The 18523-nt window shown below is 43.6% G+C and overlaps 1 protein-coding gene across 6 annotated transcripts in view; it reads right to left on the bottom strand.

Moving 5' to 3' along the window:
• Positions 1-8652: 8652 nt before the first annotated feature.
• SLC24A3 (solute carrier family 24 member 3) overlaps positions 8653-18523 on the bottom strand; it is a 212238-nt gene continuing 202367 nt past the window's right edge. For all 6 annotated transcript variants that reach the window (XM_054822243.1, XM_054822241.1, XM_054822238.1 and 3 more), the window contains 2 exons: positions 11539-11604; positions 8653-10490 (listed from right to left, as the gene is read on the bottom strand). In XM_054822243.1, the coding sequence (XP_054678218.1) occupies positions 10341-10490; positions 11539-11604 (216 nt within the window). In that variant the 3' untranslated portion in view covers positions 8653-10340. The remainder of the gene's footprint in view (positions 10491-11538; positions 11605-18523) is intronic.

Below are 18523 nucleotides of genomic sequence, written 5' to 3'. Positions count from 1 at the left end.
TTGGCGGTGCAAAGCTGACTGCAGGGTGCAGACCTAGGCTGGCTCTGACGGGGCTCATTAGGGCAGGGACAGCGCCACGTAAACACGACGACAGTTTGGGCTTGGCTCTGAAAAAGGCTGGAAGGGGCCAAAAGTAGCCCCCATGTGCAAAGAAACCGGCTGTCCTCGCTCTGACTCGCTCTCTTACAGGTACACACCCAGAAACTCACCCGAACCGCAGGGGCACCGGTGGGCAAAGCCCGCGCAAGGAAGAGAAAACAAAGGGAAGTTTCTCAAGAGAGTCTGCGCCCAACAGCACCCATTCCACTTCAGTGGCGAGCAGGGGCCCAATGCTTCTGAGAATTCGGACGTCTTTTTGAGTGCGCAAACGGGAGCTATCAAAAGTGCCGAGCTAATGAGAGCCTGGTCCAAAAAAACGCTGGATGAGCCAGGGGAAGAGGAGGGCCAGGGGAGGGCAGGGGCCCCCGACACCTGTGCAACATACCTGAGGATTAACGGGTCTGTCTGCTCACCTTTTTGTTCTAGCGAAATCCTGATTTACCAGCATATGAATTCCCATTCCGCGCTTGTGCCAGGGTTATAGGCAGAAGTGAACTTCACCCTGCGGGGCTGCTTGCCACACGGCCACGTCCGATTCGATGAACCACGGACTGAAGAGAAGCACCAGTCCAGCCCTCCTGCACGTCCCCGCTGGCTGAAGCTCTGATGGATGCACTAGCCACAGGCACGTTTGAACCGCTGCCAAACCTTACCGAGGGATTTCAGATGGCACGGGACTTCAACAGACAGCAAAAAAACCTCCCACAAATTCCCAAAACCGAAACAAACGTCTTCCTAGTTTGGTTTCAGTCTTGAAAACAAACATTCAATGTGAGGATGAACGCAATCTATCATTCCTTTAGCCATCTCTTACAAATACTGCCTGCATGAAGGGCCTAGTAATGATTCTCAGCTTTACAAGGACAGACAGTGAAGTCAATCCAACTGTTCCTCAAAGGAACATTAAGAAAAATTTGTCCCTAAATCTTTGATAGACGGCAAAGTTCACTGCCTACCAGCTCATCTCTCAGGTATGCAGATTGCTGCTAGCATGTTTATGCAACCATTTATGTAACGGATAAAACGCATACTTGTGAAGCTAGGATAAGAACTGAGTCGGAGACACTGTTTTTGGCATATCTCTCCACCTCTCCCTGATAAAGGGATGCTGTATTTCTCACCGTGAAGAAACACCTTTCCTCAGGAGGGCGAGAGTTGTAAAGATCAAATAGCATTCAGGCAAACCTCCGCATAAATGCAACCCCTGCTAAACTTGCCACTCCCCTAATTACGCAATAACCACCTTTTTGTGACGCTGCATTACTCTCATTTGCACTTGCTCTCTACGGGTGCCGAATAATTACAGAATCACACTTTGTGTCCTTCGCTTCTGTCACCCATTAAAAAAATAAATCCTTAAGAACAAAGTTATCCCGCGAACATCTTGCTTTGGCTTCTTTCAAGAACTTGCGGTTCAAGTTCCGTGCTTGCTCATTTGACCTAAGCATTGTGCAATTTCACAATACAATTTTGAGATACAGAAACGTATGTTCCACTCAGAGGTTTTGTCTTACCAGTGAGAATTACTGAAAGAAAAGGATTGTTTCTGGGAATCTAGGACAAACAGCTTGGCTGAGCTCTGTGCTTGACAGAATGTGGGAGCTCACTTTATGCAAATCTCAAACATTATACAAACCTTTATGAAAGACTGAGGCAGTACTTTATGCAATCAGCCTTCATCTTCTGATTTTTTTCTTTTCTAATCTGAAAAATCCCCAGGTCTTTAAGCGCTGATGAAATACAGGCTTCCAGTTTTTTTCCCCCCAATACATTGTCCGTAAAATGACTCCATCACTGCTCTGGTATTTCCCAACAAGAAGCCCTACTGCAATTCACGCTGATAGCAATGACGTGATATATTCTTGTACAATGGAGATCTACTGACCCAGCTGAAACCAAAACAACGCAGTGGAAATCGGGAAGTATTGCATTTGTGAGTGGTCAGACCATTTTTACTGCAGGCTTTCAAGGTGGAGATCCTTGCCTGCTCTGAGTGGTAACCACCCTGTCATAAAGCTGCCACAATGCCAGCTTCACCCAAGCATTTGCTAGCGCATGACATCCCTTTTAAAGGGAGACCTTCACATTTAACCAGAGCCATTTACTGTTAGAGAGAGCTGGGGAAAACTAGGCAAAAGAAGCCTACTTCCTTACTAAAAGTAGACTACTGAAAAATAAAATAAAAAAAAAAAAAACAAAATAAATGTACTCGGTGTCTTATGCAATGTGAATTTTAATTATTGCAAATGGTACGTCATGACAGCAATATTACAAACATTAGAGTGCAACGAGTATTTGCTGTTTATATATTTCTACTCTTACAGATCAAGAGGTGAGCATTGCAGAAGCATCTTTGGGTGTCTCAGTGCTCCTCCGCTTCTCTACTAATAAAAGTTTCGAGAAGCATTCAGGAAGGTCTCACCGCTTTTTGTGGTGTACCATCAAAAGGATGGTACGATCCTTTTAATGGCTTAGTCTGCTTGGTCCCCGATGCAGGAAAACCTGGCCTTAGCGTTAGGTGGAGACTGAAATTAGGTTGCTAAATCTTCTGCCAGCATGGGGAAATGTTTTCTTGAACCCAAGGCTCAACTCTTAGTGTGCGATAAATAAATAAATAAAATGTATAAATACTTCAGTGCAGAATTTCCTGACCTCCTCAATGTCTTGTGCATGCTCTTTTTTCTTTTTCAAAGCTGTCTTTATGTTCAGAAAATGCAACTGGAATTTCAAATGACTAACAATAATTACAATTAGAAATATTACTGAAGGTACAAAGATAAGCTGTTTAAGCTTTTGACCTGCTATACTATAGATAGGCAACTGTCATGCACCACTCACAATACCTTGCTAATACAATGTGGAAACAAATAAAAACTAGTACCCATCTCTTGCATTTATAAATAGATGTGTGTAAGACTACCTTAAATACTGACACACTTAGCATCTCAGCGGTTGCCACAATAGGGCTTGGTTCCCACGTAGATGGCAGCTGGTTACCGCAGTGCTTCGTTTTAATAACAGCGGACATACCAGGCAAAGTGTGTGTGTATCTCTCTCTCTATATGTATTGCTTGAATATAAATCTACATTCATACATTTTAAAAAAATAACGCCAAAAATCTGCCAACGAATGATATGAACTTATGACTGAGTCCCTCAGTAAAACTGGTATAGTATAGTCTGGCTTCATAAAGCATAAAAGGCCCAGGTCAGAGCTATAATCACTTAACCAGATCTATTATGTTTATTGTATAATGAGTGTCTTTGCATAACCGGAACCGCGCAGGGTTGTATCCGTTTCATTCATTGTGAGGCCACCTAAGATATAAAGCATCCTCATACACGCAAACTTCCCTGTGCAGAACCTTTGAAAAGCCATCCTACGAAAAGCCTTTCCACGCACTTTGTAACGACTGGCTATTTCAATGGTTTGGGGCATGCTGAAGGCAGACAGTAGGCTTACGCTGCTCTGGAGTCAGGGTGCTGTGCCAAGCAAAGATCCCCTTGCATATTCTCCCATCAATTTACTGGATCAAAACCTACATCCTATTTGTGCTAGCCCAGTGCATGAACTCTGCATTAAGGAGGACGTGGGTCAGCCTTCAAAGCCAGAGGGGTTCAGCTTATGAGATAGAAAGCGGAAGCAAAATCCTGAATCCTTGCAACGCAAGGAGCAAGGTAAAGTCTTAAGGAAACAAGCGGGCGCCGTTGGGTGTACAGGGATGTCTGCTTTTGAACAAGATTTCACGGCACGTCCCAACATCCACACAGGGTCTGCCTATCTCGTCTCTATCAGAAGTCCTCCTATGCACAGCACCTCAGGTCCCAGAGAGACGTGCCCTCCCCAAACAGCTCTGCTCCTAGAAGTAACTCTCCACTGAACCGCCTAAACAAGCTCCCCTTGTCCTGACACTGAAAGTCTCCAGATGCAATTCTAAGGCTGTAACAGCCAGGAAGGAGGTTTGCCTTCTGCTAGGGACTGCGTTTGGTTTGTACGGCCACGGTGTGGCATCCTACTTAGCCATCCTACAGAAAATTAACCCTTTCTCAGCAAAGGCTGTCCTCAACTAAGTGAAGTCAAGAAGTGACGTGGATGGATAACACAGGACCAGGTCCCGCAAACCGTCTTTCATTACCATAGTCCTGCCGAGAGTAATTAACCCTCTTTACGCGCGAGCCGCACCAGGACTCACAGTCAGGATGTAAGAGAGGTCTCTATTTTTCCCTCCTGGTGGCAGAGTTACGTATCCCTACGAGTACTAAAACCTGCTTACGTTACGGGCCTCTCTCCGCAGAGCACTTCTGCAAGTGACCCCTCCTGCAACCAAACGTCCGTCCTACGCGCAGGAAGCGAACGGAGCGCTTGTGTCCTCACCCGCCCCAGCACCCATCGACCAGGAGACAACGCTGACCAGAATTCAGGTAAGACTCGGTCCTACGATAACTCTGTGTTTCTACTACGAAAAAGGAGGAAGCGTAACTCCAAGCCAGCAGGCAGTGACCGAGGGGCAGTGTGCACCAGCAGCCCCCTCCTTTCATCGCACCATGAGACAGGCAAAACGTCCAGCAACAGGGACTGCTCCTCAGAGGCGAGGGCTCAACGCCTGGGCGCATCCGCCATCACTACAACCGTCCTCGTAGGTTCAGGCGTGCAATGTTATGTTTTCCCTCCACTGGCAATAAAAAGGTTATGTCAAACTGTTGCTGTAAAATTATCATGTTGGTTTTTAGCACCATTCAAATCCTCCCCAGCAGACAACGATTATACTGACAAGATCTCTGTCAGGTTGTTTTGGTGTGGAAGGTTTAAAACTTGTTCTGCAAGGCTATTAGAAAAAGTAAAATAAAAACCTACCTAAAATATACCGCGATAGTCATTTTAACTATATAAATACATTAAAAAATCTGTTGCTTTAAACAAATTGTGCTTTTTTTTTTTTTAGAAGCTTTCCTGAAATTAGATGCTCCTGCCCAAACTTGGATACCTTGGCCTAGATCTCAGGCTGTTTCAGGGCAGCGAACAACAGATTTCACAGCCAAATTATATCCCCTGGTGCACAATGAAACGAACTGCCATTTCTTCCGTCATTGCTTTCCTGTGAATAAAAACTTTTCCAAAAGGCATGGATTTGCCCATACCTGAGATCAACTCTGGAGATTCAGCCAAACAACTCGGAGCAGTTTGGGTAGAAGTAGATGCATTTATGAAATATGCTTCAGCTTTGAGGCCACTAAGTGCTAACAGAATACTCACGTAAATTCCCTTAAGGGTGCCTAGTTGTATTAATAGCTATTCATTTATCTATTCAGATAAGAAAATAAAAAGTTCATTCCTCTTTAAAAAACAAAGTGCAACAGTCCTTTTCAGGACTTACCGCTGCAAACACGCACACTGGCCCTACAAAACAATCACTGGGGTTTTGCCACTGATTTCAACAGAGGCCAACTTTCACTCCAGTCACTAAATACTGGAAACTCTCTTCCTTTAAGCCTTACATTATACTCGGTATACCCATTCGGCGTGCTCAAAACTCTGCAGTGCCTTAAATGTGAAGTGGCTGAGGTCTCCTGAATATTCAAACTTCCACCGCTTTCCTTAGAAGCATGGCTTTAAACTGAATCAGTTAAAGTTGTACAAACCTAACATGGACGTTCTCACCTGGATTCAAGTCTATTTCAGACTAACTTACAGTGGCTACTGATCAAGTGAAACTTCATGAACACAGGGCAGATTTAAATCCAGCTAAGCAGGGTCCACTGAGATTGATTTTACAAGTTTAAAGCTCCAGTGGTGTAACTTTGAAATAGATAAACCTTACGCTATTGCATCTCTGTAAGCTTTATTTAAAAGTATTAGGGCTTCCAAAAAATCTTGATCTAAGAAACATTTGTCCATCAGCAGAAAGTTGTGGTTTTCTAAAAAGTTATCCAACAATATTCAATCTACATTTTATCTCACAAGTATTAATATGGTTATTTGGAAAAGGCATATAAAAATCCCTGTTCTGACAGCAGGGTATGAAATGTTACCCTCAGGTTGCTCCACCTACATTGAACATTGTTTTTCTAAAACTAGGTTGCTGTTCTACCTGATTTGTTTCATCAAGAAAAAAGCCAGTCACACATCTATCTGCATGTTAAGAACGAGTATTTGTTTTCACAAGCATTAATATCACAAATCCAAAGCATGCTGATCAATTGATTTCAATGACACAGCTGAGGACAGAAAGCTGAAAACAAAACAGGCAAGTAGCATCACGGGGAAAAAAACCAAACTATACCAGTGAAAATCTCCTCCCATGCACACATTTCAGGCTGGTATTCCTACTGCAGAAACAATCTACCAAAAAGTGCAGTACATCCCCCCCAAAAAAAACCAAACCCCAAACCAAAAACAAAAGAAAAAACAGAAAAGGAAAAAAAGGGAAAAAAAAAAGCAAGTATAACATTCACCTTTGGTAGGGACAAAAGCAGTTTTTCCAGCATGTCTTAGGACCTGCCCATATCGTAACATATCCTGCCCTATCATTCTGCCCGTGAACCGCTGTCAAAGGAAGGCCATCCCCATGTTGAGCATAGTTGAAACTAGCAAGGGATCACATAGTTAAATCGGGTCAAAGTCAGAGCTGCAGTGAAGCGCTCTCCGCTGAGGAAAAGGCTCTTTAATCTCCCTTTGAAATACTCATTAAGAACCATCTGAAACCACTAGGAACGGAAACAAAAACAGTCGACTGGTCCAAAGACCAGAGCAACCTCAGACACGAAGGTGACCCTTGCTTTCGGAAGAATAAGAATGCAAATGAAACAAGTCATATTCAGAAAACCCAGCCCAATCTGGCTTCACCCCTGGTTCCCCCAGCCTGGGTCTCTCCACAGCCCCTTAGTGCCTCAGCTCCCTCCTTGCCCCCGGCCAGCCACCCCCAACCACGCCATGCCCTGGTCCCCAGCCCCATCCTGCCCCACGCCTCCAGGGGCTTTGCCAGCCCAGCCGCCCTCGGCGGGGTCCCCCGGCCCCGCATCCCAACGGTGGCTGGCAGCTTGGGCAGCAGTGGGCTCCGCAGAGCTTCTCACGGGGAAACCGAAGCCGGGCACTGGCTGCCCCCCGCGCACAGCCACCAGCTTCCAGAATCTAGCGTCAGGAGGAGAGAACCCCACAGGCTCGGTCCTCTGCTTGTCTCGATGAAGTAAAGCTACCAACATGCGCTGCATTTGAATATAACTGTCTACATGCGTTTTGGAGACGTTGTACAGGAAGGATGCTAAAAATTGCTCAAGTTTTTTGCTTTGAGGACTTTTCCACAGGCTTTGATTGAGAGGCTCTCTTTTTTTTGGAGACGAAAACAAGAATGCACACATTCAGTTGGTCTATCCTGTTCCAAACCAGGTCTGCACTGGTTGATTTGGTTGCAAATTGTAAGCACATCTCGCTGAAACGGTCAATATAAGAAGTGCTTATCAATTCGTATATGGCACAGATAACGGCAGTTCAATGGACCTTTTGCTTCCGCTTAGAACAAACAACTTGCAGAACATTCTTGCACAACACACAAGTGTTAAAACAAGGTATTTCAGGTTTTACACACAAGGCAAAGCTACAACACGCTACAGTATTTAACGCACACCAATAGGAAAAGTTCCTAAAAATACTCATGCAGTTTTTGTGCCACGGGATAGGTAATGGCTATTTCGTAGAAATAGATCCAACTGGCTCCATTGGAGCAGCAGTATAAATATTCAAAATAGAAGTAATAATAGGCCCTGATGTGAAACAACTTTTTTTTTTTTTTTTCCTTCCCCAAATCTGTCCCTTCTGTCAGCAAGGAAACACTGTGCTTAGGAGCAACTGCATCTTGCTACAAGAGTATAGCGGTGTGTTCGTGGGGTGGATTTTAGTGAAATACGCCACATTGTTGCTAACATTGTTTGATTTAAGGAAGTATTTTAGGCATTTTAGTGGTTATTATTATTATTAATCTCATTACCGACAACAACAAAAAGAAACAACAGCAACGAAAAACCAACAGAAAGGTGCAGCGGGCTTCCTAACGCAAGAGGACTGCCAGCGGGCACAGTTACGAGAAGGCTGCTCAAACAACAGGCTGCGGAGCTCAACAACCAGCAACACGATTGTTTTCCAGAATGAAAAATGATCACGCAGGCATGTCACTGACTCTGTACTGCCTCTCCCTGGACCCTTCCTTCTTCTTGCTAGGGATCCACAAGCACGCTTTGCTCACCAAGACCAGCGGCACGCAGCTTTTTCCACCGGACTTCCTCAACGCGCACAGTGCAACGGCTGCCAGTGCCTCCACACAGTTAGTGTGACGAAGAAAGAAAATCAGGTGCTGAGCTGAATGGAAACCACAGGGTGTAAATACTCTGATTTACAACATTTTGCACAAAGAAAATTAAACTGAAAAAATCACTTCCAAAAGTGCAAATGAAATAAAAATTGGCTTTCGGTCTGTGAATGGGGCTTTTTTTTTTTTTTAGTTGGATTTTTTTTTTCCTGATATAGTTTAGTGTTTGGTGTTTTGGGTTTTTTTCCCTTCCTTTCTTTTACGTAGGGTTTGGTTGTTTGGGGTTTTTTTTCCTTCCTTTCTTTTACGTAGGGTTTGCTGTGCCTTTACTACCAATATTTGCCACTGTTTGTACCATAGACAAAAACATTCGCCTAGCTGGTAGTATCTTAATACATTTCATAGTAGAACATATACAAGAAAGAGGAAAAAACATACCAAATGGATCAGAAGTGATCAGTGCTTAAAGTAAATACAAGAGCCAGCACTGGCAAGAATCCACAGTATCAATACATACAAACGAAGCTGTGAAGGTGTTTCTCATGGGGTGGAATCTGCCTGCATATTAATACAGAATTATACAAAATCTAGCAGGGATATTGGAACAACGAATAGCTAAACTTTCACAATAACTTAAGATCTGTGAGTGAGTCTGCATTGAAGATATTCCACATTTTAAAAAGTGCCATCTCTCTCTGTGTGTCTTCCTCCCTCCCAAAGGAGGGGTGACGAATCCACATGATCTGTTATCAGGTAAGTTCAACTGCTTAAGACGACAAATATCTGGCCAGGTCCAGTGTATTCTTTAAAGAGTGGCAAATTATGACTTCAGTAACTATGTCTGTGCAAAATATGCCTCTTTCCTTTCAAAGAAACCAGTGTCTGTAACTCATTTAGAAAAGTTCCGACACATACTTATGTCCTTCTCAGAACGAATAAAACATGAACTATTGAATCCCCCCAAAACAAGAAATCTGATGAAGCAGAGAAAGTTCTGACCTTCCACTTCCACGTGCAGATCATTAAAAACCAGGACACCTCCTTGATAGCCCTCCTGGGCTGGAGATCAAACTATTGCTTGGAAATACCATCAACACCCTCGTAATAAAACTCCAACATTAGTAGTAAAACAGTAGCAGTGTTTACCCTCTGAATCCACGTTTACCTTGCGTTCCTCCTCAGACCTGTACAAGATTCATTATTTACGGTAAAAAGTCATCGTCTGTTGCCTTGACAGTCTTCTTTTAATACACAGTAAATCCATTCATATGCCAAGTACCTTGAATTGTATTCCCATATTACACTGCCCTGTGACTTTGGATCGTTACAGGAGACCCAGCACTCAGAAGGAGACGCTGCAAGAGAGGACGTCGATCTCTGGCAATTAAAAAAAAAAAAACCAAAAAAACCCCCAACAACACCCCCCCCAAAAACCAAAACTAAAAAACCCAAAAAACAAACAAACAAAAAAAACCCAAACCCCACAAACAAAAAAACCAACCAAAAAAATTCCCATGATTCTCCTTGAAAATCAGCCCCTGTACGATGTACCCTCTTCTGCATTGTAGCAATAGTCTTAAGTCATAAATTAGATTAGTCTTCCATCAAATAACTTAAAAAAAGAAGGAATTGTAGCAGACCAGTTTTGCCTGGCTTGATGCCAGTTAGCAGCCAGTTCATCTAAAGTCCCAGTCACACTGTTCAAAAACTGAGCTAGGAAATCACATGAACGTTGAAAAAAATGATCTTCACATCGATGCAGGATTTTTCCAGGTTGTGGGGGTTCAGGGAGAGGGCAGACCTAGATGGGGCCACGGGTCCTATGAACAGTGAACAGGATATACATCACGACTCGGAGGTGCACCGCGTTCAGGAGATGCCAGCCGTGGTTTGTATTGCACAGGTAAGAAGGAAGCTCCTCCCGACAGTCTGCCACCTGCATTAGTGATCTCTGCACATTGGCAAGTTCACAAATGTGAAAACATTGAATTCTGTCATGATGGAGAAACACAGGAAGATGCCGTAAAGGGAAAGGCACACACACCCTAGCTTCTTATCCAGTTTCCATTTGTTCATGTGGACGCCAAAAACCTACAATAAACACAGAGTAAGCCACCACAGCAGGAACATTTCAAATAAAGCGGTAAATTCCCTTCTCAATTACAGGAGCACAATGACTGCCCCCCACTGATCATGGCCACTGGAAGCAATCACAATGCAAGTTCTGCAACAAGTGTACTGAAGATCACAGCTGAAGTAAATCAGAGCAGCCCCTTCACAGTCACCGAAGCCACACTGACTTACATCATCTCAAGTCCTGGCCCAAGGGCCTTAAGTTTCTGCAATGAATTTCATTTTAGCAAGAACAATCCCATTTAATTCAATCAAACTTTTTCAAAGGCCAGATTCCTTTTTTCTTCACTCAAAATGCTTCATTTGAGTCAGATGAACTCAAAACATGCCCCTCTGCATCTCAATCTAGAGTCGCACAGTCTAAGGCTGCGCTTGACTTTGCTTAGCTTGCTCCCCCACAAACCTCTGAAAAGATTGCGTCTTGCGTACGAGGGAATTGTGCTGGTGTGCAAGGCACAGGAGGACTCCCTATAGCAGCTGGTCTCAAGATTTGAAAGATGTCACATAAATCCTCTCATCTCTATCTAGTCTGCTCTGCTGGACTTGGACAGGTCAGGGAACGCGAGGCACTGATTTCAACAGAAACACTGTCACATCCAGGCACTATTTGTTCTGATCTCTGTTGATTTCAGAAGGCTCCTACGTAGGACCAAAGCAAACTGTACGGCATTTTGTCTACCTGTCCAACAGGAGAATGGATCTCACCACACATCAAGGGATCTGCTTCAACTCTAGCATGAAAAATAACTAATGATTACTAATGGATCTCCCGGGCTCCTTCCATGAAACATAAGACAAATACGAAAGCCATCCTGTGACAGCAACAGCTTCTGCAGAGTGCCAGATTTAAGGTCTGGGGAAGTTTACAACAGGAGTGACTGTTCCTATCCCTTAACAACAGACTTTGCAACCACTATTACAGCTGGAGGTGAGAAAGGAACAGGTGAAGAGAATGTCTATAAAAATCACTCTTTTGGAAATGAAGAACAAAAGACTATATACATACTGTGACAAAAACAGATGCCAGCAGGAGACCAACAGAATAGATAAGTCCTCTGCTGTTTAACCGAATCTGTAAAAGAAGGAAGTTTATAAAACCGTGTCACAATTTCAACCAACAATATTTCTCTCTGCTGATAGTTCTGTAATCCTAAACTGCTGAGTTGCTAAACACTGGCTTGCAATCTGTAAATGCCAAGTCAGACCATTACATCACAAATTATTGCCAAAGAATAAGGAACATTATTAGAGTAGCGTCCTTAGGACCTGACAGCATTTCAAACTGTTCCACCCCCACGTGGACTTTGTCACCCCTTATACTGTTATATCACGAAATTTCCTTTTTGGCAATTAATTCCTATGTGAGTCCTGTAAGAACAAACGATGAGAAAGAAATTTTGCATTCAGTCACCAATCAAGTGGTGGAAAATAAACAGTGGGGGAAAATAAACAAGGACACACACAAACATATAATTTCTTCCCTGCTCTTAACTCATCTTGGTGAAGGAAACACATCAGTAATCTCACGTCCTGAACCTCAGCTGCTGAAAATCATAGATATCATTGCCTCATGGCACACTAGCACAGAGTCACATAAGGCAAAGACTTATTTCCCGCAGGGCTGCGCAGAGATATCGTCACTAAGGTACCCAGGCGCATCAGTGGCCCTGATGTAGCTGTCTCCATGGCAAAGTTACAGTTACATCCAGTGTGCAAGTGGAGAACCAAGATACAGGTGCTCAAAGCTCTAGAGCTATTTATTTGCCATTTTTAGACGCTTTGCAGTCTAACCAAAGGCACTCACCTGTATCTTTAAGCCCTAAATACATTTAAAACCATGATTTTATGTGACATAAACCTAAAGCTACATAGGAAGGCTACAGGGAGTAAAGCCACCTCTCCAATCCTGTTCCTCAGCTAGGATCGCGCTTCTCGGTTTCCCATTCTTCTTTTGGGAAGCTTAATCATTGCCTCTTTGGGCGGTTTTATATGATCTTCTCAAACAGTATCACCTGCAGCATCGTCAAGGGAGCAGTCAGGTGGAGTCTCTCAAGGCATTTCTGCAGGGGTTACCGTGCGAGGAAGGCAGACTTCCTCCTGGTGAAGGCTGGCTTCGGGGAAGCAACAGGGCAGCTGGAAGCTGTGGGCCAGGTTCCTCGAGTAACTGAACCGTGAATCTTTAGACCACCTAATATCAATTATTATCTTAAGGCCATCATAAGGTAACACAGCCCGTTGTATTCCTCCCTGCTCCTTCTGTGCAATGCAACCCTACGCGAAGTTGAGTTTCAACTGACGGTCACCAAAACTGATTACTATTTAAAGTAGTAACCAACTATTTAAGTTTCCTGGCAGACATCAATCTTAGCAAGAAATTATGTACAAGTATTTTTCAAGGATGCTTTAGAAAAGGACATTGCTATTGTTTGTCTAGTAGACTTTGACTTTGTGCAGTGAAGGTGTATTTTCAGTCACACCACTCGGCTGCTGAGGTCAAACAGCAAAACTAAAAGCAGTCATCTTCCTTAAATGGGCTGGTAGCCAGTTCTTAATTGCTCAGTTTGTTCTACATTTGTACACAAAAAAAAAGCAAGAACATTAGTCCATTCCTGCAAATGATCTGCAGACAAGAAAATAGTTCCCAGAATGAAAGTTTTTCTCTAACAGCTGGATTTATTTCTAGGGGTTTTAAACTGGTTTTAGTCCAATAAACAATTCAACTAAACTTTTATGCTGTAATATTATTTTCTCAACTGTCAACACAGAAAACAATGGTACATAGTACATCACTGGCCACTCTTCAGTGCTCGCATCCTTCCAGTTAGACTATAAAGAAGCCCATCTGCGAGAGAAGTGGGTTCTGCTAATTTGATGACAAGGAGCACTACAATTTCATGAATGCAAGTCTGCTGAGGCACTTGTAGCATTTTGCATCACAGTCAGGAAAAACTTCTCACCTACACGTTGCTCCCAAATCCAGAGTAGTGATTTAGCTTCATTCCCCAAGGACAACTGAGGGGAGAGTCTGACTTTCAGAGTCAAGGAAAGGATTATCGGTTCCTACATTTTGCAAACTCAAGCCTGCAATGAACTCCATACACCCAGGATCCTCTATGCAAATCCACAATGGAGACAAGGTCGAGCACGCTGCAAAAAGACAGTCCTGGAAGGATTTCTCTCTTCTCCTGTACATGCTCAAGATTCAGCATGATGACGCGCTGCTGTACTTCTAATGAACCGTGATAAGCATGAATAGGTCTTGCACGGCTGCTATACACTGGAATTGTCATAGCATTTGTACTCACAAGCGTCCCACCAATTTGCAGAGCTCTGTTGCTGCCTGAGATCTGCTGTTATCTTCATGTATGTTAAAATACTGAAGCAAATGGCACATTTTCCTTCTTCACCCATTTTTGCCATCATAAAAAGGCTACAGCCATGATGATCATTTATTCTTAAAGGTATTACAGGATTCTTTAAAAGATAGACTGTAAGTGTATGCATGTACAGCAGGACCATTATATTCCTATGGCCATTACATGTAAAATACAATATTCTCACTAGACTGACTGTCCAAAAAAATGAAGGATTTGGATTGCTTCAGAGTGTGAAGGCCAATTTTGGGACTGTCTGCATAACTGAAGGTGAAAAATGTAATGATCTCACTGTTAACATAAACTGCAGGTTCTAAGTGGCAGACAGGAGGAAGTGTATTTTTGCAGCTATGGAAGCGGTCTCTCAGGCCACTGCAGCTTCTATTACCAGTCCTGAGCAAACCTCAAAGTTTTGCTGAAACAAGAGCTGCTCTTGGGATGAGACACAACATCAGGTTCTAACCCAGAAGCCCTTTTTCTTTGATACTCTACAGCATATTCCCCGTTACACTAAGGAGCCAGGACAAGCTAATCTGGGGGCTCTGTGCACACATTACGTCACTCCCACGCATCCACTCCTCTTCTGCTTCCACTAATCTGAACGGTCCATACCTGACAGCTAACCTGGATTTCCATTTTAGTTATTCCTAAACGCAAAAAAACCCCCCCAAACCCTAAACTAACTTTGTGTAACTAAAATACAGATGTAAAGCCACCTTCTCTGCTACCCCAAATGAGCAGCAGCTGGCTAGGAAAGACAGATACTATTTTACAATAAATTCCTGTCTGGATTTTGGTCAGGAATTCTGTTCGACCAGTGCCAATATCTGTAAAAACTGTCAGTGTGAAATACATCAATCGGAAAAGAATCTACAGGAAAAGGAAGCAAATTAAGCAGCTGGGAATATTTTAGCATGGAAAATGTCTGAATTCAACCTAAAGTGCAGACGCTGCTTCTCAGTTACATCATTAGCCTCCATAAAACCAGCAGACGTTTGGAAAGATGACCACTCCAAAGGCCTCTCTGTCTGATTTGCTGAGGACAGTGCTTCCAAAGAGAGGTGTTTGGGGCTGCTTTCTTTGGACGATCTACAAGGCTCCTCTGGAGGTCGTTCAGGGGAATAAAAGTTGCTATTAAGGATTATTAAAATGTAGAAAGTATATGCTAATTATTTATGACAGGTTTATGAATAGAACAGTAATACACGTCATGCTGATCTCACATGGGCAAAGCAAATGTGGCAACCCCTTCAGCAGTGTGAGCACCAATTTTCCCTTGCAGTGGTATTGCATTAGAACACTTGAGTTTCACCCCAGGTTAACAGTTCTCAACCTGGGTTTAACTAGCAATGCTCCTGGCCTGGGATCTAGCCCAGCTCCCACTGTTGTGCAAAGCAATTAGTTATTAATTAGCCTGAACAACAAGAACTTTCCTTTACAAGGCTTGACTATGCCTATAGAAAGAGAGAACTTCCTGGGAGAGGTGAAAGTGTGTTTTCTAATGCAGTATTTACTTTCCAGTGCTTTTTGCTCCGAAAAAAATTGGACCATTTATTAGGGTCATCACTTAGTACCTCACTCCGCCATGGGACAGCAGGATTAAAACCCTTCCATGCACACAGCAAAGGGTGGTTTCCTTGGGTGAGCAAATGCTAGCTGTGGAATGCGCTTTGTCAGGAAGCTCATTTGACTGAACTGGATACATATCACAGCTGGACTTTCTGGAAGAAAAAGTGCAACTCTTTGGGTAAAAAGCCTTGTTGGGGAGCTCAAAGCACGATAAAAGCTGCACAGAATTCCAGATGTTTCCACTGTGGCTCAGGAGTTGATGCATGCATGGCATCTCCCTGCCAAGCCGTGGAGCAGGCAGAAAGGGGACCGAAGGGGACAAAGACAACAGGTAAGAAGGGCTATAAAACAATGAGAAGCAAATGAAAAACAACAGAAAGACAGCTGGAACAAACCCACACTGATATAAGCCTGTCCTCAAAGCAGATTTGCCCTGGGACAGCTGGGAGATGAATTCCATGGTTGGGTGCTGGCTGCAATTCCAGATGCGCTGGACTTGCAGTATGCGTGCTTTGGAGTTACTCTATGTGCACACAAACAGTCCAATCAATTTGGCTTGCTGCTCATGCACAGAGCAGCTCTGCATGGTGTGTGCAGGGAGTCCAGCTGCATATGATGCACTGCTTTTCTGGCACATGCAGTAAGTCTGACCTCACTAGATTTTTCCCCACGGGGAGAATGGCATACGTTCAGGCACCTTGCCCAGGGTCTCTGGGTTATTTAAGACAGCCTTGGCGCAAGCTGGTTTACACCAGTAAGAAACCTCCCTCATAGTAGATATGATTCCTGTTTAAGCCTGCTGCCCAGATACTTCTCACTGTAAAGGTTTCTTGGAGTAATACAGTGCTTTGAGATTCTCGCAGACTGTATAGCTCACATTGAGAAGAGAATGAAAGCTGTCTGGGTTTGTTCGGGTCCAAAATGCAATGGTAGTCTGCTCTCTGAGGGATGTTTTCTGCTAAATATCCTCTCTCCAACAAAGAAAGGTCTCCTCGGAGCAAGAGGAAACTCACTGCCAAGCATCTGGGGGGACTGCAGCCTGAGGACTTGGGAGAGATGTTCTCCAGTAAACCTTGCGCTGGTGGTGGAAGGGTTTTCCAGCGTCAGATCGGCCGGCAGCAACTTCCCTGACGCACAGGTCACTTTAGAGCACTCCCCATTTACCATAGCTGAGGGAGGCAGGCTGGAGCAAATAGCCCACATCGTTTGGGGTAGGAGCACATAGTCCCTTCTACCAAGTCTGCTACTGGGCACTGAGGTATTTAATTCTTGCATTAAGAGTAACTAGAGGACCGCTGCCAGAGCTCTTGGCGAGCCTATACCTAGCTCTGGAAATGGTTATCTGAAAATATAATGGAAACCCTCAAATATTAATGAAAACAAGAACATTTAATTCTAGCAAACACCACTATTACTTATCTAACACCAAAAAAGAGAACATACAATTTCAAAGGAGACAGGTTCAGATTTGCTCTAAGCCTGCTGCAACTCTGCACAGTATTGCGCTAATTGGCACACAGCAGGGGCTGCTCATCAGAACAAAACGGCAGGTATAACAGCTTCCTACTGTTTTATCCTACCTGCCAATACTAAAGGTTTTCCTACAACCCCCTCCTGTTTGGCCCAGGTCTACGTTACAGCCTTTCTGTCCACAGCAAGGGCTAGAATCACAAAAGCCACACAAGCAGGCGTGCTGCTTTTTTTAACCTTCTCTCCAGCTCTGGTAGCCTTTCAACATTTTCTAATCTAGTGCCCACCTATCTATTTCAAAATGTAATCATACAGAACCATGAATTGTTTTTTACAGTATTGCTGAGTGGTTCTGAGATAGTTAAATCCGAACTAGGCTGAACAGCCGCTGTTCACTTATTTCTCACTTCTCTCATTTTAGTTCTACGCTTGCCTAAAGAATCCTTTCTTTTTCTGCATTTGATTTTGGACTACCTGCTGCTGTTTCACACATTTCCCATAAGCCTACAGCTCTGGAAATACAGTTTTAACTGACAAGCTATTCCCACTTCTCTGATTATCACTGTAGCCTGCTCTGTTTCTTATTGTGACTTCTAACTGTGAGCACAGGAGCACAGAACACTGAAATTTGGTACAAAAGCTTAAGAAAAATCTGTCCTTGACCTGTCAAATTAGGGTAGAAATCAGTCAAGCAGCCTTCTCGTGAGATAAGTGGCATTTCCTGCAAGAGGCAATGGAATAAGTTTTCTCAGGGTATGTGACTGTGTAAGTTCAGGGAAAACAAGGCTAGCAAAACTCATGGTAAGGGAGGAAATAATTTCAGCTTTTAGCAAAGAGCAGAAAAAGGGCCTCAGCTAGAGTCGTCTTAATTATAGAAGGAAAAGCTCAGTTCTCTATTCATTTAAGAATAGGAAATGCTTCTTTCCCAGGAGAGAACTGTCTGCAGACGAAGCACTCCCTCATACTGCAAGGAAGAAAAAAAATCAACATTTCCAAACTCTCCTTTGAGGTTTGGCTTGTATCTGGCGGCTAAAGCAGGCCAGACAAACTCTCTATTTTGACTGATCACACATGAAAGGTTTGCAAGTTCAAAATCTACTCTGTCTGAATTTGAACAGAGGCTATCTCCCTACTTGTGGTGTAGCAAATACAAAGATGCTGCCACCAGCTCCAGCTATTCCCACGCAGCTCCTGCAGGCAATAAGGAACCAAGGCCAAAGCTAAACAGCAGAGGAAAAACAATGGAAATAAATGTGATCCCGTTCTTCAGTTCTTTTCTGGCAGTTGCTGAAGGGAAAACAAGGAACTATTGCCAAAACCCAGACTGGTTTTGCTCCAGGGTCCAAATATGAGAAAAATTACCTCATTCAGGAATATTAGAAGGACTCTGCTATGTTTCCAGTCCCTTGGCTGAAAAAGCTGCAGTTCCTCTGTCTGTTTGGGGATCCTTTTCCCGCAGTGTCCCTGCTTGGCAGCGGAAATTCAGTGTAAATCCTGCATCCCCCAGGTCTTGCCATGAGACAGGGGTCTCAACAAACTGGAACTTCAGACATGTGCTGCATTCCGGTATGTTTCAAT

The sequence above is a fragment of the Grus americana genome, chromosome 3 (assembly GCF_028858705.1).
Source record: "Grus americana isolate bGruAme1 chromosome 3, bGruAme1.mat, whole genome shotgun sequence".
Taxonomy (NCBI): domain Eukaryota; kingdom Metazoa; phylum Chordata; class Aves; order Gruiformes; family Gruidae; genus Grus; species Grus americana.
This window is presented reverse-complemented; position numbering and strand designations above follow the sequence as displayed.